The sequence below is a fragment of the Salmo trutta genome, chromosome 31 (assembly GCF_901001165.1).
Source record: "Salmo trutta chromosome 31, fSalTru1.1, whole genome shotgun sequence".
Taxonomy (NCBI): domain Eukaryota; kingdom Metazoa; phylum Chordata; class Actinopteri; order Salmoniformes; family Salmonidae; genus Salmo; species Salmo trutta.
In genome coordinates this window covers 3,728,639-3,752,660 of record NC_042987.1, presented here as the reverse complement: position 1 = coordinate 3,752,660, position 24,022 = coordinate 3,728,639, and the positions used below count along the sequence as shown (strand labels likewise).

The 24,022-nt window shown below is 41.8% G+C and overlaps 1 protein-coding gene and 1 non-coding gene across 3 annotated transcripts; both read right to left on the bottom strand.

Annotated features, from left to right (window-relative positions):
* Positions 1–659: 659 nt before the first annotated feature.
* LOC115169361 (calcium-binding mitochondrial carrier protein SCaMC-1) lies at positions 660–12,024 on the bottom strand. 2 transcript variants are annotated; one of them, XM_029724906.1, is made up of 10 exons: positions 11,533–12,024; positions 10,199–10,325; positions 9,450–9,537; positions 9,122–9,233; positions 8,356–8,514; positions 8,024–8,176; positions 5,850–5,957; positions 4,791–4,958; positions 4,319–4,469; positions 660–3,478 (listed from the first exon to the last, which is right to left on the bottom strand). In XM_029724906.1, exons 1-10 carry the CDS (start codon positions 11,713–11,715, stop codon positions 3,297–3,299), a joined length of 1,431 nt encoding a protein of 476 aa, XP_029580766.1. In that variant the 5' UTR covers positions 11,716–12,024; the 3' UTR covers positions 660–3,296. The 2 variants fall into 2 exon arrangements, with proteins under 2 accessions (XP_029580766.1, XP_029580767.1); XM_029724907.1 differs by lacking the exon at positions 11,533–12,024 and adding an exon at positions 10,375–10,506 and having other exon boundaries at positions 10,199–10,333.
* On the bottom strand, positions 1,940–1,992 carry LOC115170285 (U7 small nuclear RNA). The gene has a single exon (XR_003871030.1). It is a non-coding gene; the product is annotated as a U7 small nuclear RNA (small nuclear RNA).
* Positions 12,025–24,022: the final 11,998 nt, after the last annotated feature.

The window sequence follows — 24,022 nt, the reverse complement described above, 5'->3', positions numbered from 1 at the left end:
TATGTTTCCTGCACAATTTTTCCCCACGTAAAGCTCTGTAAGGAATAAGTAATTGTTCTACCCCAGCTGGCATGAGAGGAATATTGACTTTGTTCTTGATGTTTTTGACATCAGGGGTAATATTCTTACATATGAACAATTTATAACATTGAATGAGTTTCCAATACCTTTCAGAGAGTTTATTTCTGTGATCAAAGCCATTCCCAGTGGTCTAACTACACTAATGAAAACTCATCTTAGCTTTGGTAATGATCACAAAGTTTATCCATAACTCAGGGCTTACTTGAGAAATCTTGTTGTAATAGACTAATTCTCCATTCACAGAACCAACTTACACCTAGAGGAACATTTTTATGGAACGTGCTTATTCCTGACATTGGTATACAATAACCAAGCTTTTTCTAGACAAACAAATTTAAGGAAGTGCACTTCAAAATTCTACATAAGATATATCCATGTAAATTATGTGGCTATTGATGATATCTGCGTTTTCTGTGAAAAAGGTGAGAATCTGACTCACTTGTTCTTTGAATGTAAATTTGTGTCAGAATTCTGGGAAATCCTTGCAGAATACATATTTACCATTATGAACACTACCCATGTTTTTGACATGAAGGACATAACATGTTACTATTGCAATGATAACAAGACCATTGAAATGATTGAGATTTTTTTTTATTCTTGTTGCCAAATACTTTATAAACAAACAAAAATTCCAGAATTCTATACCAAATGACACATATTTTTGATTGAATTTAATTATCTTGACATTATCCCTAGTGAATAACAACAAGAATAACATCTTCCTGAATCATTATAATGAGATTTTTTTCAGAGTGAATACAATTGCACTAGAATAGTTATTTATTTTTTTATTGATATTTTTTGTATGTTTTAGTATTTTCTTGTTAATACCTGTGTTTTGTTTTGTTAGACATGTTTGATGTAGAAATGTAAGTTGTTGATTTTTGTATTATGAATAATCATTTTAAAAAGATACACTGTAAAATGATTGGATAGGTTTTTGGATGTCCGCACAGGGATGACGATGATCTAGAGTTGATTGACACAGTTCAATTAAATCATTCGCGGAATAAGCATTCACAAACGTGCACTGCGAGACCTCTAGATGTGACATGCGCACAGCATTGAACATTTGGATTTGGCTTTGCAAAGTTGAAAATATTCCATTATGAATATTGATTTATACGTGGACAACCATCTGTAAACATTTGTTTCGACCCATAACACGTGCGTGTGTGTGTGTGTGTGTAGGGGGGATCCTGAAGTGATTATGAATTGGAAACCAGTATTGACAGTGTACACAACCTACTTGAATTTCAGTCAAGCTTAGCAAAAAATGAGGCAGCATTTTTTAAGACTTCCCCCCTCAGCTCCAGTAAGGATTCATAGACAATATTTGCATGCGAGCTTTTGTAACTATGAATATTTTTGCTTGAGATTCAGCTTAACAGTCAACAACAACAAGGTAGGCATTGTCTTTCAAGAAAAGCATGAAGTAAAAAAAGACATGTTTGTAAATCATCTGCTAAAACACATGAAAACATAGCATTGAAACAGCAGTTGTAAATGACACTAACCTGTAAAAATAAATAGAACCAACCAAATAAAATAGAAAAATATGATATTGAACTGAGGGTAAGGCACACTTATAAATACTGTAGTATTACTATAGTTAAAAAACTATAGTATGTACTGCAGTGTTCTGTGGACATTACTGTACTATTTACTATAGTGTTTTATGCATATATTACTAATATACTATAGTATTTACAATTTATTATAGCATAAATACTGTAATATTACTATAGTTTAAAAATTGTAGAATATAAACTATAGTATTTACTGTGGTGTTTTTTCAGACATTACTGTAGTATTTACTATAGTGCTTTTGTTTTATTATCTTTGATATAGAAGTGGGGGCTTTCTCCTTGAGGAAACCTACTGGACAAATACTAAAAGAGCACATTTTCCATAACCTGTAGGGAACACAATATATGGTCTATACTTAGCATGTAGGCTTCTCACTCACGGGTGGCACAAATTGGAATATGGGGAGGGGAATTGGCTGGGCATATTCAAATGAAATATGATCATATCAATACAGTGTATAGTATTTTACAGTTCACTACAGAATTCTACAGTAAGTACTACACATGAATTAGGAATACCACACTGTGTAGTATAGTATTCTACAGTATACTACCAAATTATATATTAAGTAATACCGCTGATCGAGGGATACTAGTGTGTATAGTATTCTAGTTTAATACAGAATTCTACAGTAAGTATTACACATGATTGAGGGATATTACCGTGTGTAGTATAGTATTCTACAGTATACTACAGTTTACTTAGCCTGGGTACCAGCCTTTTTGGCTAACATTCCACTCCTCAACAGGTCGACATGGATAAAAGCTGTCCATGACGAAGTGGCATGGTACAAAGAAAATCTCTGCCGTGCCGCAGAGGACAAGCGGCAACTTCGAAAGGAGAGACTTCCCATCAAGAACGCCAACCCACAACCACCACTCACCCTTGCCCATACCGCATCAAAATATGTGTCTCCCGGATCGGCCTCTTCAGCCACCTGAAGACCCAGAAGCAGGACTCACCAGGAGGATAATCATACTCGACCCCGAGTGATCGTTGATGATGGGTACCAGCCTCTTTAGCTAACATTCCACTCCTTGTAGCCTACTCCATGTCATATGCCAGAGAGACTGGTCTTTCTTCATTCTTTAAATATATCTCTGGCATATGACTCATATGAGTACAGCTAGTGGAACGTTAGCTAAATTGACTGGTACCCAGACTACAATTTACCACAGAATTCTATAGTAAACTGTAGTAGTGTGGGATTCTCTCAAAAGTGCGCATGGAGCGTCTAATATTACAGTGGAACAAAAAAACTTTTGACAAAGCTCTTGAACCTCGTCCACAGTGTTCACCTGAAGACATCAATACCTTGTCCTCTCACCCTCTATGTTTTAAGATCCATAATGCAGTTCTTAACAGGTATATTGCACCATATTGGAATTTCACCTTGAGTTAAAGAGGAGAGCATCATTTTTGGAGAGTCTACTGCTATGGCCTATCTCAGACCCAACCTTGATTTCATGGTTCTCCTCGTAAGGCTCAGTACACAGAGTGATAACTAGATGGCAACGTTTGGTTGTCTACGTGAGATCATAAAAGTCTGTGCGGATCACTAAGTTCCAACTAAACTGCCCAAAAGACCTAAAGACTTAACATCCTGTCTGACTGTCCCTGCATCATTTGGAGATCCCCAGGCCGGTTTTCATGTACTCGTAGACCACATAGCTGATGCTCACAGCAGGAATCACTTTCATGAAGTTAGGCAGGATACCCCGGTACAGTCCAAAGAAACCCTCGTTAGCCATGATCCCCTTCATCAGTCCAGTCATGGTGGACTTGTCCGACGCTTCCAGAGTTGCTGAGAGACAGTAAATGAAAAAATGGATGCAGAAGGAAAGAAAAAGGTTACACAGCCTACATATCAGGACAGAAAAAGGTTACACAGCCTACATATCAGGACAGAAAAAGGTTACACAGCCTACATATCAGGACAGAAAAAGGTTACACAGCCTACATGTCAGGACAGAAAAAGGTTACACAGCCTTCATATCAGGACAGAAAAAGGTTACACAGCCTTCATATCAGGACAGAAAAAGGTTACACAGCCTTCATATCAGGACAGAAAAAGGTTACACAGCCTACATATCAGGACAGAAAAAGGTTACACAGCCTTCATATCAGGACAGAAAAAGGTTACACAGCCTTCATATCAGGACAGAAAAAGGTTACACAGCCTTCATATCAGGACAGAAAAAGGTTACACAGCCTACATATCAGGACAGAAAAAGGTTACACAGCCTTCATATCAGGACAGAAAAAGGTTACACAGCCTTCATATCAGGACAGAAAAAGGTTACACAGCCTTCATATCAGGACAGAAAAAGGTTACACAGCCTACATATCAGGACAGAAAAAGGTTACACAGCCTACATATCAGGACAGAAAAAGGTTACACAGCCTACATATCAGGACAGAAAAAGGTTACACAGCCTACATATCAGGACAGAAAAAGGTTACACAGCCTACATATCAGGACAGAAAAAGGTTACACAGCCTACATATCAGGACATACACCATCTGTAGCAGCTGGTTTCATTCGCCAAAGATTTCTTTCTGTGCTGCTGGAGAGAAGATGTGGAATGTTTTTCAGCTTCAATAAATAAAGAATATCTGATCTAGTTGCAGATGTATTTATTACCTTGTGCCTGCATGCGTGTGCGAAGCAGGGCGAGGGGGTAGCTGGCCAGCTGGCCACAGGTGCTGGAGATGGTGCCACAACCCAACAGCACCAAGATGCCAGGGTTGGCTGTGTCTTTGGCATAGCGGGACAACCATGCATTCTTCAGGCTCTAGGGTACACAAAGAGAGGGTGGGGTAAGGGACAAGGGAAGTATCATCATTTAGGGGGTGTGACTGGTGCCAAAGAGAATCTGTGTTCAGACATTGGTCACATTAATGTGGTAAGCCTTCTGTCATTTAGTATAACACAACGTTCGATGAACGCAATTTACTGGATTCACTGGACTGTAATCTTGAGTCCTGAAAAACGTCCAAGATTATGGAATTCTCTGTTTTCGGCAATGCACGTCAGTGAACCGTAAATCACTGCAGTACTATAATGTGGAATGAGAAACAGCATTGACTCTGATAGAAATCGTCAGCCTGCAGACCTCGTAAACAGCTAGGTCGATGCCAGCATAGGGAATGATGCCTATCATGTTGGGAGTGTAGCCTTTATAGAAGGCTTTGATGCCCTCTTTCCTCAGAATCTTCTTGGCACAGTCAAACATTCCATTATACTGGCCAGTTTTCCCCAGAGTCAGTCTGGTCTTCATTACCTAAAAGGAGAAAGACGACAATGGAGAGATGATGCTCAGCTATATAGAATTAATAAGTACTGATAGTTTATGAGAGGTAGTGGAAATGCTGTCATAATTTGTGCTGATCCTACAGATTGCAATCTTTCAATGAGAAACTGATTTTAATTAGATCAGTTAAGGGTGTTTGCCAAATAATTACATTAACATACACTACCGGTCAAAAGTTTTAGAACACCTACTCATTCAAGGGTTTTTCTTTATTTGTACTATTTTCTAATAATAGTGAAGACATCACAACTATGAAATAACACATCATGTAGTAACCAAACAAAGTGTTAAACAAATCAAAGTATATTTTATATTTGAGATTCTTCAAATAGCCACCCTTTGCCTTGATGACAGCTTTGCACACTGAATAATAATGACTGTATAAATGAAAATGCACAATGTAATCATGTCAAAGTGTGTCAAATACAGTATGCCTTAACCTTGCCAAAAACAAAGATCAGTGGTTTGCCAATCAGGGCCTTGATGGGCTCAACAAAAGTAACAAGGTGTGATATTTAATGAACAAAAACGACGATTCTTTGGGACCATCAGGTGACGTCCTGACAACTGATACACAGAAATGTTCCTGCAACGTTCCCATGAAATGTTTGTATGTTCAGTTACACTAACGTTTTAGTTTAAACTTTTAGGTTCAAAATGTACCTGAGAAATATATTTTCAGGGACATATTTCTTCCTGAGATGAAATGTTTCCTATGTTAAATGAATTGAATACTACCTGATAACATGAATGCAGTTGACTGATTAATGTTGCTGTATTATGGGAATGCTACTTGATCAAATGAATAACAGGGATCTGACAGTGGCGGAGACCCTCGGTAACAGTGGGTTGTCCTCTCACCTCCATGGGGTAGATGGATGACTGGGCGGTGGCTCCTGCCAGAGAGCCAGCCATGAACCTCTGGTGGGTCTGGACCTTCCCTCCCTCTGGTGTCAGCAGCTTCTTATACTGATGGGGGAGAGAGTTGAAAAACACCATGAGGATAACACAGAGATACTATTAGAACCCCTCTCTCTCTCTCTCTCTGTGTAAATAACAGCCGTAGACTAGCAGTGAAAGGTAGAGGTAGATATGTACATACATGTAGGGATAAAGTGACTAGGCAACAGGATAAATAATGAACAGTAACAGCAGTGTATGTGATGAGTCAAAATAGTTAGTGCAAAAAGGATGAATGTGGATAGTCCGGGTAGCTATTGGTTAACTATTTAGCAGTCTTATGGCTTGGGTGTAGAAGCTGTTCAGGGTCCTGTTGGTTCCAGACTTGGTGCATCAGTACAGCTTGCCGTGAGGTAGCAGAGAAAACAGTCTATGACTTGGTGGCTGGAGTCTTTGAACATTTTAAGGGTCTTCCTCTGACACCGCCTGGTATAGAGGTCCTGGATGGCAGTGAGCCTGGCCCCAGTGATGTACTGGGCTGTACGCACTACCCTCTGTAGTGCCTTGAGGTTGGAGGCCAAGCAGTTGCCATACCAGTCAAGATGCACTCGATGGTGCAGCTGTAGAACTTTTTGAGGATCTGAGGGCCCATGACGAATATTTTCAGCCTCCTGAGGAGGAAGAGGCATTGTTGTGTCCTCTTCATGACTGTGTTGGAGTGTGTGTGTGTGTGTGTGTGGACCATGATACTTCCTTAACGATGTGGACACCAAGGAACTTGAAGCTCCAGACCTGCCCCATTACAGCCCCGTCGATGTGGATGGGGGCGTGCTCGGCCCTCCGTTTCCTGTAGTCCACGATCAGCTCTTTTGTCTTTCTGACAGGTCTCTGACCTCCCTGTAAGCTGTCTTGTCGATGATCAGGCCTACCACCTTCGTGTCGTCTGCAAACATAATTGTGGTGTTGGAATCGTGCGCGAACAGGGAGTACAGGAGGGGACTAAGCACACACCCCTGAGGGGCCTCGTGTTAAGGGTCAGTGCGGTGGACATGTTGTTGCCTACCCTCACCACCGGGGCCGGCACGTCAGGAAGTCCAGGACCCAGTTGCAGACGGAGGTGTTTAATCCCAGGGTCCAGGGTTCATACAGACAGTCAAATTCAAGGACTTTCAAGTACTTTTTCAAGCACTAATATTTATTTTCAAGGAACATCAATTTCTAATAGTTCATATTATGCAATTGTTTCTAGTCACCATCAGATGGCAGTATAGCACCACAACCTCATGAAAAGAAAAGAAACATAATATTCATCACTACCTTACAAGTTCTACTCAATAATTCACTACTTATTTACTACATACATGAGTGGTAAGTCAGTACTGATGATTTTGAAATTTGAGTAGTGATGAGCAGAGTTTTGGGACATGCCTACTGGAGAAGGGCGGGAGGGCTGTATGAGGAAAACGGCACGTGAACGGCCACCAGAACAGCAGAAGCACAGCTGCCGCTTGATAAAGTGGAATATAGCGGGCACCCTGGGAATTTTAGCTATCCATGTGACGCTTGGCCTAATCAGTCAGTTCTGTACCTGCCGGGCTGAGTGGCAGTGTGGGTGGAATGAGCGAGCTCGCCTGGCAACCACAGCGCGAAACACGAGAGGAAATAAAACTTGGTAGTCTGCCTGGAAAATAGTTTGCAAAACCAATACATTTTTCTAATATTTTTATAAACATATTTGATCATTATCTGTTCTCCCCTCATTTTAATTCAAGTACTTTCAAATGCCAACTTGAGAAAATGTCTGATTTTCAAGGTATACCAGTACTTGAATTTCAGAGTGCCAAATGAAAGTACTTTAACCTACTCTTGAGGGTCCATAGTTTAGTGATGAGCTTGGAAGGCACTATGCTGTTGAACGCTGCGCTGTAGTCAATGAACAGCATTCTACTGTAGGTGTTCATTTTCCATGTCTGTCTTCCCCTCTCTGATACATTTCCTATTCCCGCTATCATTGTATTATTTACTTCCTGTTTTAAATATCTCGCTATAACTTCCTCTATAGGTCTCTCTCTCCCCCTGCTTGTCCCCCTCCGTCCATCAAATGTGACAACTAAACAGAAGAAACGGTGTCCAACCTGTTCGTAGGCCATGAATTTGATAGCGGTCTCAGGGGCTATCTTTAACACGTTGACCCCGTTCCCTCGCCATAATGAGGCCACACCCCCTTCCTTAATCATCTGCTTGAATCCTCCCAGCAGGGTGATCCGGTCGGACTTGGAGGAGTGGACCTGAAACACAACCACAGGGGTTGGAGAACACACCATTTCGACAAAATGTTTGCATTCATATACTGTAGTTTCTTTCACTAGGTATGAGGTTAGGAATAAGGGTTGTGGTTAAATCATACTTGTAGTTATAAAGCATTATATTCCCATCCTCTTTAGTAACGACCCTTCCAGTACTCAACCTGCATGAAGACTTTCACCCTGTCCAGGGGGGCGGTGCCTGTGCGAGAGACTGCCCCAGCCATCGCCCCGGCAGCCAGCTGTTTCCACCAGCCACCCGAGGTCTTCTCCTCCTCTGTGAACTCATCAGGGATGGCAATGCTCTCGCCTATGTCTAGCACCTAGTGAGCGAAAGAAGAATTAGGTTATATTGTCCTTATACCCGTCAACCGCCACCAAGAGTTTTGAACGTTTTTCATAGCATTTTGCACTCAAGCATACATCAGGAAAAATATTTGAAAACTTGTGCGGTGGTGATCAATAGCCCCCATGCACTGCAGCCTTTTATACTGCTGCAACTTTATCAGTCAGGTCTGTAAGATAAACTGCATGCTATTGTAAGTAACACATGTGGTCAACAAAACTTTCTGTAGACAAACACACACTACCACCTACCCTACCAACAGGCCTATTCTCACACACTGCTGAGAGAGGAACTTCTTATCCAGACCTGCTATCTCACCAGTTGTGGCTTGAGAAGTTGCAGCAACACCAGCCTAGCATGTAGTGTCTCAGCAAAAAGTTAGAAAAGGGACTCGCTATTTCCTAGAAACAGAATTTGTAAGATGATCCACTGGAGATAAACAATCCACTGGAGATGAACATTTTGTCCAAAGAAAGTCAATAGGATAGGAGTTTCTCCACAATACTGCTTGTACATATCTTGTTTTTCAAGAGGTGTGTGGGTGCAGGTGTGAATCTGGACTCCAGACTGGGTAACCCACTCACCGAGGAGTGTTTCCAGTAGCGTATGATCTCGTTCAGGTTATGGGCAGGATTGAACAGGAAGTGATCCCTCCACTCGTTCCAGTCCACCATCATGGTGCCATCGATGTCCATGCTGCACAGACAGGATATGAGGTCACAGAGCAGGTAGTAACAGTACTAGCCTGGTTACCATTCTACTTCTGCTTTAGCCAACTTGACAATTTTTGTTCCAGCCCACCACTAAATTAACTAATCAAGGGTTTGGTGATTAGTTGAATGGACTAAAATGCTTATAGTTTGTAAGAAATTACATGGTTAATGAAGGGACACTTAGCTTATGAGGACAAACCTTTGAAGGATGGTCTGGGCCTCTTCCTTGGTTATGTCCATGCCCAGCTCTTCAAGGGACTGCTTGATCTCAGAGGCATCGATGTGCCCTGGAGGAAATGATAGAAACATTTCAAGGTTTTGTTTAAGTACATTCTCTAGTTCATAAGTATATGTTCCTAAGTATAATGCATGTTCTATCATGCCTTGTTGTTGTAACAGTGATATTACATTGTTATGAGAATCATGTGCAGTCATTCGGACAGAGACAGGTCTCATCACAACAAGATCTCACAGTCTCACTTCAGTATTCAACAATTGTCCAGGGAGGGATAAACATCTATGGGTGAAGTGAAAGTAGGTAAAAGGTGAAGGTTGTTAAAACAGAACAAATTGACAGTTAATCATAAAAAAACTGGAGGATTAAGTTTAGGCATTAATTCCGACTGGTTAAGGTTTGGGATAAGGTTAAAACTGAGTGCCAAGCTGGGATCGAAGCCGTGACCCTTCCTGTATTCCCATCCACCACGCCCTAGCAAACTGGGAGCCAGACGGTAATACGTGCTCACGTTGCCCCTAGTGGACGGTATTGAACGCATCTCCCGTCATCCTAGGGTCCTGGACAAATGTCAAGTACTGAAGTCTATCTGTAGTGATCTCGCTGCTCATCAAGTACTGTACTTCCCTAAACTTTGTGTCACCAGTGATCCCCCCCCCCCAAAAAAAAAATCACCAGTGCTTTGTGGAGAAGGATATGATATGGTAACCTACCATCGTTGTTTTTGTCCAAGCTCTTGAACGTCAGGCGCAGTTTCTTCTCGTGTTCTTTCAGATATTTGTTGAACTCATTGAAGTCAAGCCCTCCATCTTTGTTTTTGTCACCAGACGATACAATTTTCTGCACAAACACAAATGAGAGGATGAGTTTATTTGCCTCACCGTTGGAAGTTGAATCATTGAAGCAGAACTTTGTACATTGGCAAGGTTACTCACACACGACTACGACTCATAGGCGTCACATAGGCTGCCTCACTAATTCAAGCAGTTGCATACCGACTCACACAGGAACAGTATAGTTTTTCAATGCTATCATTAAATGGTAGGCTAATGTTATAGCGTTACTGTGTACCTATGAGAGCATGTTGTGCACATTAATGAATATTGAATGGTAATGAATATTGCATAATGACTGGAGATGGCCAAGTCAATGGGACAGGTATCTTCCACTCTAGTGGTGCTAGTAGCAACACAAACCAATATCTGTTTTCATTCCCTGATACTGGGGATGAGTCATTTGTAGATGTCATAATGTAGATGTCATATTGATGATGAAACCTGTGTCCTGTAGGACAATCTGTAATTGCTACATACATTTTTTTATCTTTTAAATTCATGATACATACTCATTGATTCTTGAAGAATATGACTTATAAAAGCCTCATTAGATTCAACTGTCTAACCCCATCAGAACCAAAAACATAAGCTTGATTTACTTTAGTTATTTCATTGTAAACAAATACTGTATGGCCTCAAAACATGGTTAAAACAAGGCAACAGTAAACTTGTCGTCCTCCAAGAATGATGCAGCGCCCCCATTGGGCCAATCAGTGTTATTTTGTAAATGTCACATCTCAATGGCAAGACACATCATTCACCCAAGTTTCGTCAAAACCGGGCCAATAACTCAAATGTTGTACTAACATATGGATGGAGACAGATCTGGTCCCCCTCCCCCCTTTTTTATATAACATTTATCCAGTCTCATCCCTCAGCTGAAACAGTGGTGGGGTGTCTGCTTTGTTGTTAGAATCGCAGATTGCCCCTTTAAACCAGCCCTGCTCTGATACTAACACTGTTACTACTGCTTTATCGCTCCAGGATGTGACAGGGAGAAACTAGTTAGTCGGCTAAAGTTTAGTATTTAGTATATATAACGTGTAGGTTGTTTTATTTACAGAGAAATTCCCACAAACGGGCGAATAGGCTAAGTGAATGAGAATGGCATATTTCTAGGTCTGTGTTGCGTATATTTGCTTCACATGCTGTATGTTCCAATCCCATATCCTTCACGTCGGGAAACCGCATGGCTCCGCATTGACCTTTACCTGCGCTGCACCTTTACGGAATGATATGCCCATTGCGGTTAGGCCCGCTCTCAATTCGGACACATCGACCTTCCCATCCTTGTTGGTGTCCAGTTTATCGAATAGGTCTTGGTATAACCTTTCACTATCGGGATCCCAGCATCGGGATTTTGTTAGAACAAGTCCTTTTAGAACATGATACATTGTTGCTGTTGGCAAAGAGGCTACAGATAGCCAAGGCCCAATGTTTTTCAGAAAGTTGAATACATAGTGCTCAGTCAATACGGAACCGCGGTTTGAGAAAAGGGTCGGTCGTCGTAATCCGTTGGTCGACAAGGAACATACCGGTACACGAAATTTGAGACGACAATCTGACACAGCTTCATATCTCCTACAAATACTGCTGCATATCAGTAAATAACGTGAAATGCACTTGTCGGGATTACTGCAGTCAAATTGAGGGTGGGCGGTATAAGGAAGGACGCACTAGTATTCTGCCAGCAGCACAAATGATGACGCCACGTTCGGATGGTCTTTTCGAAAGCTTTCGAAATGTATATCTTTTTTTTTATCAATGGCCACTTGTATTGTACCAACAAGAAAAGGCAATAAGTAATTTATGAAAATAAAGACCAATAATGAAAAAATACCATTTTGTCACCGGATTGTTAATAGAATGCTAATAATAGGGCTGTAGAGGGAACTTTTCTACCTCAGCTAAAGTGGAGTGAAAAATACTAAGTAGGTCTCTACTAACCAAATATGTGTAGTTTGGAGGGGACTGAGTCATACATATCCAGCAACACTTCGAACTCCACTCTCTCCATACAGTGCAATACACTGTAATAGACTACATGGGATACATATGGACTTGTAGAGAGAACTTTTCTACCTGTCTCAGCTACAATGGGTTGGAAACTACAGTGTAGGCCGGGTCTCTGCTAACCAAATATGCTTCGTTTTTGAGGGAGACTCAGCAGGATCTCTACCCAGGTTATTATAGTTTTGTGATTTCATTTGCTTTTATTTATATTCGTTTTAGTTAGTTTCAGTTAATTTTCAGATTTGATTTACTTGTTTTTATTTAGATTCAGTTTGATAAAAACATTTCTATTTAGTTTTCATTGATGTTTTAGTGTTAGGGAGAGAAAGTAGCCTATGCGTGGGAGGGTAGGAGCCTTGTTATGTGTTGCCATCTAATGCACATTCAAATGTCATAAATCAACACTGCAGAGCTCTCCCTGTCCTATGCCGTGCCTTGATTGTATTACTGTTGATGATATCTGGAAATGTGCACGTACACCCTGGCCCATCTACATTTTAGTCATTTAGCAGACGCTCTTATCCAGAGTGACTTACAGTAGTGAATGCATACATTTCATACATTTTTTGTTCTTCTCCGTACTGGTCCCCCGTGGGAATCGAACCCACAACCCTGGCGTTGCAAACACCATGCTCTACCAACTGAGACACACGGGACCACACACACTTGACATCTACTATTGCTAGCCCGAATTCAGATTTGTGCTCTGATATCTGTTTCACTGATTTCTGCTCTCGTAAAAGCCTGGGTTTTCTGCACGTTAACACTAGAAGCTTATTACCTAAAATGGATCAATTGAAAGTGTAGGTTCAAAGCTCCAATCCAGATGTGTTGGTTATTACTGAGACGTGGCTAAGGAAGAGTGTTTTGAATACTGATGTTAACCTTTCTGGTTATAACCTTTTTCAGCAAGACAGATCTTCCAAAGGTGGGGGAGTGGCAATCTTTACCAAGGATCACCTTCAGTGCTCGGTTGTCTCCACCAAGTCTGTCCCCAAACAATTTAATTTGCTGGTTTTAAGCATTAAACTTTTAAATAGCTCTTTGTTGACTGTTGCTGGGTGCTATCATCTTCCATCAGCATCAGCCTGTACCCTACCTGCCCTAAGCTCTCTCCTGGTCCCTTACACCAAGTCTGAATTTGTCCTGCTAGGTGACCTAAACTGGGACATGCTTAAACCACCTGACCAAGTCCTAAAGCAATGGGACTCCCTAAATCTCTCAGATTATTACCAATCCCAGTTCACAGCCAGCCAGCTTGTGTGTGTGTGTGTGTGTTTCTGTTCAACCAAACAAGATTCTCTGGTGTATCTTTAAGAAGACTGCGTTCCAGAGAAGTGGTTGTTCAGTTTCTCAAGTCTGATGACAGTTGTCCACAGACAGAATACTGTCTCCACGAACACTTGGGATTCAGGAGCACAAACCAGATCTAGTGCCACAGGGCACAGCTTTAGATAAAAATCCATCACTGCCTGACAGAATTGGAGAGGTGACTGTAAACATGCCCCCTTTTCCTTCTTCCAGGTATTTCCACAGCTCACACTGGGCACTTAAAGCTGCAATATGTAACTTTTTGGGCGACCCAAAATTTTAGTTATAGATATGTAGTTCTCAATAAAAGCAAGTTTAAGAAGCAGTAGATCTGTTCTATGTGCGCTATTTCTATGCTTCCCATTGTTAAGTTTTGTTTTGCGTCTTTTACTTTCGGTTTTGTACACCAGCTTCAAACAGCTGAAAATACAACCTTTTTGGTTATAGAAAATATATTTCACAGCGGGTTAGATGGTACAATGAGGGGTACTCAACTCTTACCCTACGAGGTCCGGAGCCTGCTGGTTTTCTGTTCTTCCTGATAATTAATTGCACACACCTGTTGTCCCAGGTCTAAATCAGTCCCTAATTAGAGGGGAACAATGAAAAAAAGCAGTGATACTGGCTTTGAGATCCAGAGTTGAGTTTGAGGGCTCTATACTATACATGCTTGTTTTGTCACATAAACTGAAATTAGGCTAACTATTCTAATTTTAGCAACCAGAAAATGGTGGAGTGATTTCTGCATAGTGCACCCGTAAGTTGGCTCTGCTTCTAGCTGCTAAGCCACTTTGCAGTACTTTGTTTTTTTTGTGTTCTTTCTTACATTATTAGTTATATATTTCTTAATTCCTTAGATTTGTGTGTATTGTTTTGAATTGTTACATATTAGTGCACAAGCATTTCGCTACACCCGCAATAACATCTGCTAAACACGTGTGACCAATAACATTTGATTTGATTTGATAATGCCCTGCCAGGTTGACCCTCCAGCTGGACAGTGACCCCTGACACAATTCTCGATAGGAAGATACATTCCTGAAGCACTGTGGCCAAGACGCTTGCTGGATTCATCATGCTGGCATCTTCCTGGGGTCCTGTTGCTCCACAGCTGTACTCTGATTAACTAAAGTGCAAAAGTCTCTGCTTCTCTCATCAGTGGTTCCATATCTGTTGAGCGAAGTGCCAGACAAACTTGGGTCCATCAAGCAAGCTGCTGCAGGGGTTGGATGGAAGTTGGCTGCCAGAGGATTCAGTATGCATATGAAACGCTCACACAGGGATTTCAGGAGGACATGTGCCAACTGTTTTGCAACAGTAGTTGACTGCAAGTGTGCCTCAAGGTTGAGACAGCATGACACCACCTTAGACAGTGGCTGGCTGTCAGTTTGAAGTTGGTCGGTATGGATTGCGAACGGTTCCAGCAACTTCACAAGCTGTTCTAGCTTGGCCCAGTCACACTCTGTGCTTGACCTTGGATTTTTTCCCTGTTAGCTAGTGATAGCTAGTGATAGTGATGCACAAGCTAGGCCTATTTGAAACATCGACATCTACTTGCAGCATTTACCCGCCAGATTCAGAAGCTTGAAAACACCATTAGAAAAGTTTAGAAGAAAAAAACGAAATCTAAACATCATATGATGGTTTATTATTTCATTTTAGTTCGTTTTTCAGTCAAAGATAATAGTTTCAGTATAGTTTTAGTTTTTGAAAAAAAGGGAACTGTGTCGTACTTATCCAGCAGTACTTCGTTCTCCACCCCCTCCATAGCCCCCAAAGCAATACACTTTAAAATATTATACATGGGATACATATTGGCTTGTAGAGAGAGGTCTTCTAGCTGCACTAGCGGTTCTGGGGGGGCCAGTGCCCCTGTGACAACAATTTTGGACCCCCTTAAATCACCCCTAAATGTGGAGTATGAAATAATTTTCACATAACTAGACAGTGGCAACAATCATGATTATGAACATGGTCTTTTGCCTGCTAATGCCTGCTATGCAGTGAAGAAAACGATATGACCACAATAACGTCTAATGTAACTGGCCCCTCTAACAGTACAACTGGCACCAGCTTGGCCCCCGCAGTTGAAATGGTCTAGAACCGCCACTGTCTCAGCTAAAGGGGTGGGAAATACTCAGTAGCGTCTCTACTAACCAAATATGGTTAGTTTTGGAGGGAGACTTTGTCGTACGGCCTGCTGCTGACTTTTCACTCCGTCCCCTCCATAGCCCCCAATAAAATACACTGTAATATACTGAACATGACATACATAAATTCTTGTAGAGAGAACTTTTCTATCTGTCTGAAATATGACTTGGCTCAACTATTCGTTATTTACCCTGGCTATCAATGGCTTTCTTGCACCGACTGCAATTTTGAGAGCATTAACGTTAGATGTGGAGGAGATCATTGGGTAAGAAATTTGCAGGTAGCATTTCCTTCACAAAAGATTATTCTAATGTCACACATATAGCTGTTTTCAAGCCTCTGTTGAAGCAATGGTTGTGTAGTCTGTCCTGTTCCACTGCATTTTTTTTACTTGTGATTCCTAAAAATAATTGTACGATAGGGATTTGATTCCTTTACTTCTGCTGCAAATAAGCCTTCCCAGCTATATGTCTTAAAATTCCTGACACCTCTTTCTGAATGGACCTTTTCCCATTCATTAAGGGTCATTGTTAACACTGACTTACTTGCAGTTTCCTGCCTAAATTGCTTAAAAGTTGTTTCAGCTGACAAAACACACTGGAGTGTTCTTGACCTTGCTTATTTGAATTATTGGCTGTTTATCTACTTCATCATCAGAATCATTACACTCAAGTGTTTCATTGCTTATCAATGGTCATACATCTATGTTTTTGATTACCGTCTGTTTATCTCAGTCATCTTCACAATAATTTACAGTGTGTACTGGTTCCTTCTCAGTTAAACTACTATCTGACATGTATTGCATTGGGGGCTATGGAGGGGGTGGAGAACGAAGTGTTGCTGGATATGTACGACACAGACCCCCTCCAAACCTGCACATATTTGGTTAGTAGAGACAACTGGGTATTTTACACCCCACTTTAGCTGAGACCGGTATATACAGTTGAAGTCAGAAGTTTAAATACACCTTAGCCAAATGCATTTAAACTCAGTGTTTCACAATTCCTGACATTTAATCCTAGTAAGAATTCCCAGTCTCAGGTCAGTTAGGATCACCACTTTATTTTAAGAATGTGAAATGTCAGAATAATAGTAGAGAGAATGATTTATTTAAGCTTTTATTTCTTTCATCACATTCCCAGTGGGTCAGAAGTTTACATACACTCAATTAGTATTTGGTAGCATTGCCTTTAAATTGGGGCAAACGTTTCGGGTAGCCTTCCACAAGCTTCCCACAATGAGTTGGGTGAATTTTGGCCCATTCCTCCTGACAGAGCTGGTGTAACTGGGTCAGGTTTGTAGGCCTCCTTGCTCGCACACGCTTTTCAGTTCTGCCCACAAATTTTCTATGGGATTGAGGTCAGGGCTTTGTGATGGCCACTCCAAATACCTTCAATACCTTGTCCTTAAGCCATTTTGCCACAACTTTGGAAGTATGCTTGGGGTCATTGTCCATTTGGAAGACCCATTTGCGACCAAGCTTTAACTTCCTGACTGATGTCTTGAGATGTTGCTTCAATATACAGTGAGAGAAAAAAGTATTTGATCCCCTGCTGATTTTGTATTTTGCCCAATGACAAAGAAATTATCAGTGTATAATTTTAATGGTAGGTTTATTTGAACAGTGAGAGACAGAATAACAACCAACAAATCCAGAAAAACGCATGTCAAAAACGTTATATATTGATTTGCATTTTAATGAGGGAAATAAGTATTTGACCCCTCTGCAAAACATGACTTAGTACTTGGTGGCAAAACCCTTGTTGGCAATCACAGAGGTCAGATGTTTCTTGTAGTTGGCCACCAGGTTTGCACACATCTCAGGAGGGACTTTATCCCACTCCTCTTTGCAGATCTTCTCCAAGTCATTAAGGTTTCGAGGCTGACGTTTGGCACCTTCAGCTCCCTCCACAGATTTTCTATGGGATTAAGGTCTGGAGACTGGCTAGGCCACTCCAGGACCTTAACGTGCTTCTTCTTGAGCCACTCCTTTGTTGCCTTGGCCGTGTGTTTTGGGTCATTGTCATGCTGGAATACCCATCCACGACCCATTTTCAATGCCCTGGCTGAGGGAAGGAGGTTCTCACCCAAGATTTGACGGTACATGGCCCCGTCCATCGTCCCTTTGATGCGGTGAAGTTGTCCTGTCCCCTTAGCAGAAAAACACCCCCAAAGCATAATGTTTCCACCTCCATATTTGACGGTGGGGATGGTGTTCTTGGGGTCATAGGCAGCATTCCTCCTCCTCCAAACACGGCGAGTTGAGTTGATGCCAAAGAGCTCCATTTTGGTCTCATCTGACCACAACACTTTCACCCAGTTGTCCTCTGAAACATTCAGATGTTCATTGGCAAACTTCAGACGGGCATGTATATGTGCTTTCTTGAGCAGGGGGACCTTGCGGGCATTGCAGGATTTCAGTCCTTCACGGCGTAATGTGTTACCAATTGTTTTCTTGGTGACTATGGTCCCAGCTGCCTTGAGATCATTGACAAGATCCTCCCGTGTAGTTCTGAGCTGATTCCTCATCGTTCTCATGATCATTGCAACTCCACGAGGTGAGATCTTGCATGGAGCCCCAGGCCGAGGGATATTGACAGTTCTTTTGTGTTTCTTCCATTTGCGAATAATCGCACCAACTGTTGTCACCTTCTCACCAAGCTGCTTGGCGATGGTCTTGTAGCCCATTCCAGCCTTATGTAGGTCTACAGTCTTGTCCCTGACATCCTTGGAGAGCTCTTTGGTCTTGGCCATGGTGGAGAGTTTGGAATCTAATTGATTGATTGCTTCTGTGGACAGGTGTCTTTTATACAGGTAACAAGCTGAGATTAGGAGCACTCCCTTTAAGAGTGTGCTCCTAATGTCAGCTCGTTACCTGTATAAAAGACACCTGGGAGCCAGAAATCTTTCTGATTGAGAGGGGGTCAAATACTTATTTCCCTCATTAAAATGCAGATCAATTTATAACATTTTTGACATGCATTTTTCTGGATTTTTTGGTTGTTATTCTGTCTCTCACTCTTGAAATAAACCTACCATTAAAATTATAGACTGATCATTTATTTGTCAGTGGGCAAACGTACAAAATCAGCAGGGGATCAAATACTTTTTCCCTCACTGTATCCACATAATTTTCCATCCTCATGATGCCATCTATTTTGTGAAGTGCACCAGTCCCTCCTGCAGCAAAGCACCCCCACAACATGATGCTACTACCCCAGTTCTTCACAGTTGGGATGGTGTTCTTTGGCTTGCAAGCCTCCCGCTTTTTCCTCCTAACATCACGATGGTCATTATGGCCAAGCAGTTCTATTTTTGTTTCATCAGACCAGAGGTAATTTCTCCAAAAAGTACGATCTTTGTCCCCATTTGCAGTTGCAAACCGTAGCCTGGCTTTTTTATGGCGGTTTTGGAGCAGTGGCTTCTTCCTTGCTGAGCGGCCTTTCAGGTTATGTCGATATTGGACTCGTTTTACTGTCGATATAGATACTTTTGTATCTATATCCTCCAGCATCTTCACAGGGTCCTTTGTTGTTGTTCTGGGATTGATATGCACTTTTCGCACCAAAGTACTTTCATCTCTAGGAGACAGAACACGTCTCCTTCCTGAGCGGTGTGACGGCTGCTTGGTTCCATGGTGTTTATACTTGCGTACTTTTGTTTGTACAGATGAACGTGGTACCTTCAGGCGTTTGGAAATTGCTCCCAAGGATGAACCAGTCTTGTGGAGGTCTACAATATTTTTCTGAGGTCTTGGCTGTTTTCTTTTCATTTTCCCATGATGTCAAGCAAAGAGGCACTGAGTGTGAAGGTAGGCCTTGAAATACATCATCACAGGTACACCTCCAATTGACTCAAATTATGTCAATTAGCCTATCAGAAGCTTCTAAAGCCATGACATAATTTTCGGGAATTTTCCAAGCTGTTTAAAGGCACAGTCAACTTAGTGTATGTAAACTTCCGACCCACTGGAATTGTGATACAGTGAATTATAAGTGAAATAATCTGTCTGTAAACAATTGTTGGAAAAATTACTTGTGTCATGCACAAAGTAGATGTCCTAACTGACTTGCCAAAACTATAGTTTGTTAACAAGAAATTTGTGGAGTGTTTGAAAAACGAGTTTTAATGACTCCAACCTAAGTGTATGTAAACTTCCGACTTCAACTGTAAGTGCTCCCTCTACAAGCCAATATGTATCCCATGTAAAGTCTATTACAGTGTAATGCATTGGAGGCTATGGAGCGGGCAGAGTGAAAAGCCAGCAGCAGGCCGTATGACACAGTCCTCCCCCAAAATCAAACCATATTTGGTTAGTAGAGACTCGACTGAGTATTTCCCACCCCAGTTGATATGAGACATGTTTTTTTCTCTACCAGCCAATAAGTATCCCATATACAGTGTATTGAATTGCAGTGAATGGAGTGGGCGGAGTAAGGACCCACCAACACTGTGTATTACACCCTTTGTCCAGCACAAGAGAACAATTTACGTCATGACTCTATTTAGAGTAATTCCAATAACATATATTTGTATTTTATTAAAAGTGTACTTTAAATATAGCCTACACATTGGCTTTCAACATACCAGTAAAATACATAAAATTATCAATTTATTTGTTAAAATGTGGTAGCAATTCTGTGAAAAAAACTTGGCACTGCACTACAGTGCTAAATTCCCAGTTTAGCGTGTCTTTGCAGGGAGACTCTTATTTTGAAAACTAATGTAGTCGCGATCGTGCTACCAGCATGACATCCTGCTGCTTGGAGAACGGTAATGGAGAAGGCACGCAAATGGTGGGGGTTGGCACACCGCTTTATGCAGTGAGAGCCCCTGGCTGTGCAGTGCAATAAGTAGGCTAATAACCTGTGAACGTTAATTACGTGTTTTATAACTAAGGCGGCCTTTAACAATAGCTTGCACTGTGCAGGATGCGGTTACTTTGTTAGGGGCGTTGGCTTGGTGGTCTGGAATGAGCAGAGACATTTTATTTTAAAACATGTAGGTGTCAAATTTCTAGCTGCCTTTCACGCTTTGTAGACATTGCCCACTAGGTGGCGTCTTATCCTTGGATCGCCTTAGACGGAAGATGGCACCTCCGATGCCTGAACAGGGATTCACTGTAGTAGACATTCTATAGATATTTTTTGTCATTTTACGTCATTATTAACAATGACTTTACAATGTTCTTCCGGACTAATTGTACACTCTATTTTCTGTGATTTGGACCCACAATCCACATAACCCTCAAATAGAGTGGGCAAACAATAAAAATGTAAACAATTGAGCAAATGCATCATAGGTCCTTTGTGTTTTGGTAATGATAAGGTAAGACAGTTGTACTAAACTCAGCAAGGTGTTATTCTTTCAAATCAAAGGACATACACTACCGTTCAAAAGTTTGGGGTCACTTAGAAATTCCCTTGTAAACTCAGCAAAAAAAGAAACGTCCTCTCACTGTCAACTGTGTTTATTTTCAGTAAACTTAACATGTGTAAATATTTGTATGAACGTAACAAGATTCAACAAATGAGACATAAACTGAACAAGTTCCACAGACATGTGACTAACATTCCTTCGACGATAAAAGCGAATCCGACCATCACTCCTGGTGAGACAAAACTGCGACTCGTCAGAGAAGAGCACTTTTTGCCAGTCCTGTCTGGTCCAGCGACGGTGGGTTTTTGCCAATAGACGACGTTGTTGCCGGTGATGTCTGGTGAGGACCTGCCTTACAACAGGCCTACAAGCCCTCAGTCCAGCCTCTCTCAGCCTATTGCGGACAGTCTGAGCACTGATGGAGGGATTGTGCGTTCCTGGTGTAACTCGGGCAGTTGTTGTTGCCATCCTGTACCAGTCAGTAGAAAGGCCTCTTTAGTGTCCTAAGTTTTCATAACTGTGACCTTAATTGCCTACCGTCTGTAAGCTGTTAGTGTCTTAACGACCGTTCCACAGGTGCATGTTCATTAATTGTTTACAGTTCATTGAACAAGCATCGGAAACAGTGTTTAAACCCTTTACAATGAAGTTATTAGGATTTTTACGAATTATCTTTGAAAGACAGGGTCCTGAAAAAGGGACATTTCTTTTTTTGCTGAGTTTATTATTGAGTAGAGCTTGTAAGGTAGTGATAAAAACTACGGTTTTTATTTTTCGTGAGGTTGTGGTGCTATACTGCCATCTGATGGTGACTAGAAACAATTGCATAATATGAACTATTAGAAATTGATGTTCCTTGAAAATAAATATTAGTGCTTGAAAAAGTACTTGAAAGTCCTTGAATTTGACTGTCTGTATGAACCCTGGACCCTGGGATTAAACACCTCCCTCTGCAACTGGGTCCTGGACTTCCTGACGTGCCGGCCCCGGTGGTGAGGGTAGGCAACAACATTTCCGCCGCAATGACCCTCAACACGGGGCCCCTCAGAGGTGTGTGCTTATTCCCCTCCTGTACTCCCTGTTCGCGCACAAGTCCAACACTACAATTATGTTTGCAGACGACACAAAGGTGGTAGGCCTGATTTCCGCCCTATACTACTTCTTCTTCTTCGGTGGGGTTTCTCGGCAGCAACATCAAACGTTATGGTGCATTACCGCCACCTACTGTACTGGAGTGTGGGCCAGAGACAGATAGAAACTAAATCCTACCTGCTAGCCCTGTTGCTCTTAAAAAAGATAACAAAATATTTGAGACTATATCTAATGACGTTCTACTCAATATACTCTTTAAACTAATTTCCTGTATCCCCTTCTCCCTCATACTAGATCTCAGCCTCTCTCTTTCCCTCTGATACTGCCCCCACTAACACTGTTCTCACCCAGTTATTCATACTATTCACATCCCCTCTCATATCCACCCACTCAGCTCCTGAAACTGATCCCACTTTGCCCTTCCAAACACCCACCTGCCTCCTCCATCCACTGACACCTCCTCCTCCCTCCAGCCTACTGTGCATACTATGGGGTAATGATCCCTCACTACTGTCGACTCCTCCCATACCTCCCACTCACAGATTCCTGCTATCGCGCTAGATACCAGAGTGAGTTCCAAGGCAGACACTTTCCCTGTGGCTACATCAAACCTGGTCCCTCTGCCATCATTCAGGCACACCAGATCTTTCATTTCTATCAGATTTTCCATGACTTGCCCATTTCCATCCATCTGTTCACCCCCAGCGTGTGTTGTGGGCATTCAAATCCCCACACCACATTACCTTGCTTCTATTCTTGCCTTCCACCCTCTCCAGCACTTCTAGATCCAATATGACAGGGATTATAGTAGTTCAGTACCACTAGCACCAATCCTCTCAATCACACCTCCACCACCACATATTCCTGTTCAATACCTCTGCCTAGCATCCTGTAGGGAAGTCCTTGCTTTATTAAGGTGGCTTGTGAAATTTGGCTTGTCACATAAAACCCTCACAAACTTTTACAGGTGCACAATTGAGAGCATCCTGTCGGGCTGCATCACCGCCTGGTACGGCAACTGCACCACCCTCAACTGCAAGGCTCTCCAGAGGGTGGTGTGGTCTGCACAACGCATCACTGGGGGTAAACTACCTGCCCTCCAGGACACCTACACCACCTGATGTCACAGGAAGGCCAAAAAAATCATCGAGGACAACAACCACCTGAGCCACTGCCTGTTCATCCTGCCACCATCCAGAAGGCGAGGTCAGTACAGGTGCATCAAAGCTGGGACCGAGAGACTGAAAAACAGCTTCTATCAGACTGTTAAACAGCCATCACTAACACAGAGAGGCTGCTGCCAACATACAAACTTGACATAATTTAAAAAAAATTGATCACTAGTCACTTTAATAATATTTACATTTCTTGCATTAATCATCTCATATGTGTATACTGTATTTTATACCATCTATTGGATCTTGTCTATGCCGCTCTGTCATTGCTCATCAGTACTTATATGTATATATTCTTATTCCATTCCTTCACTTAGATGTGTGTGTATTAGGTAGTTGTTGTGGAATTGTTAGATTACTTGTTAGATATTGCTGCACTGTAGGATCTAGAAGCTTAAGCATTTCGCTACACTCGCAATAACATCTGCTAACCATGTGTATGTGACCAATAAAATGGGATTTGATGTCCTATGGTTACTTTATTTGGCAGTAGCCGGTCCTAGAACTGTAACAGTATAGACTACCCCTAACTCCACCCTTGTTGCTTGCATTGTTTGAACATGCACTGGAACGCCTCCTC

Excerpts from the sequence above, each read along its gene's own strand:
- LOC115169361 (XM_029724906.1), bottom strand. The coding sequence starts at position 11,715 with ATGTATCATGTTCTAAAAGGACTTGTTCTAACAAAATCCCGATGCTGG. Across the intron at positions 8,515-9,121 it reads GCTACTGGAAACACTCCTCG|GTGCTAGACATAGGCGAGAG; the intron begins GTGAGTGGGTTA and ends TTCGCTCACTAG. Across the intron at positions 3,479-4,318 it reads CACACGCATGCAGGCACAAG|CAACTCTGGAAGCGTCGGAC; the intron begins GTAATAAATACA and ends ACTGTCTCTCAG.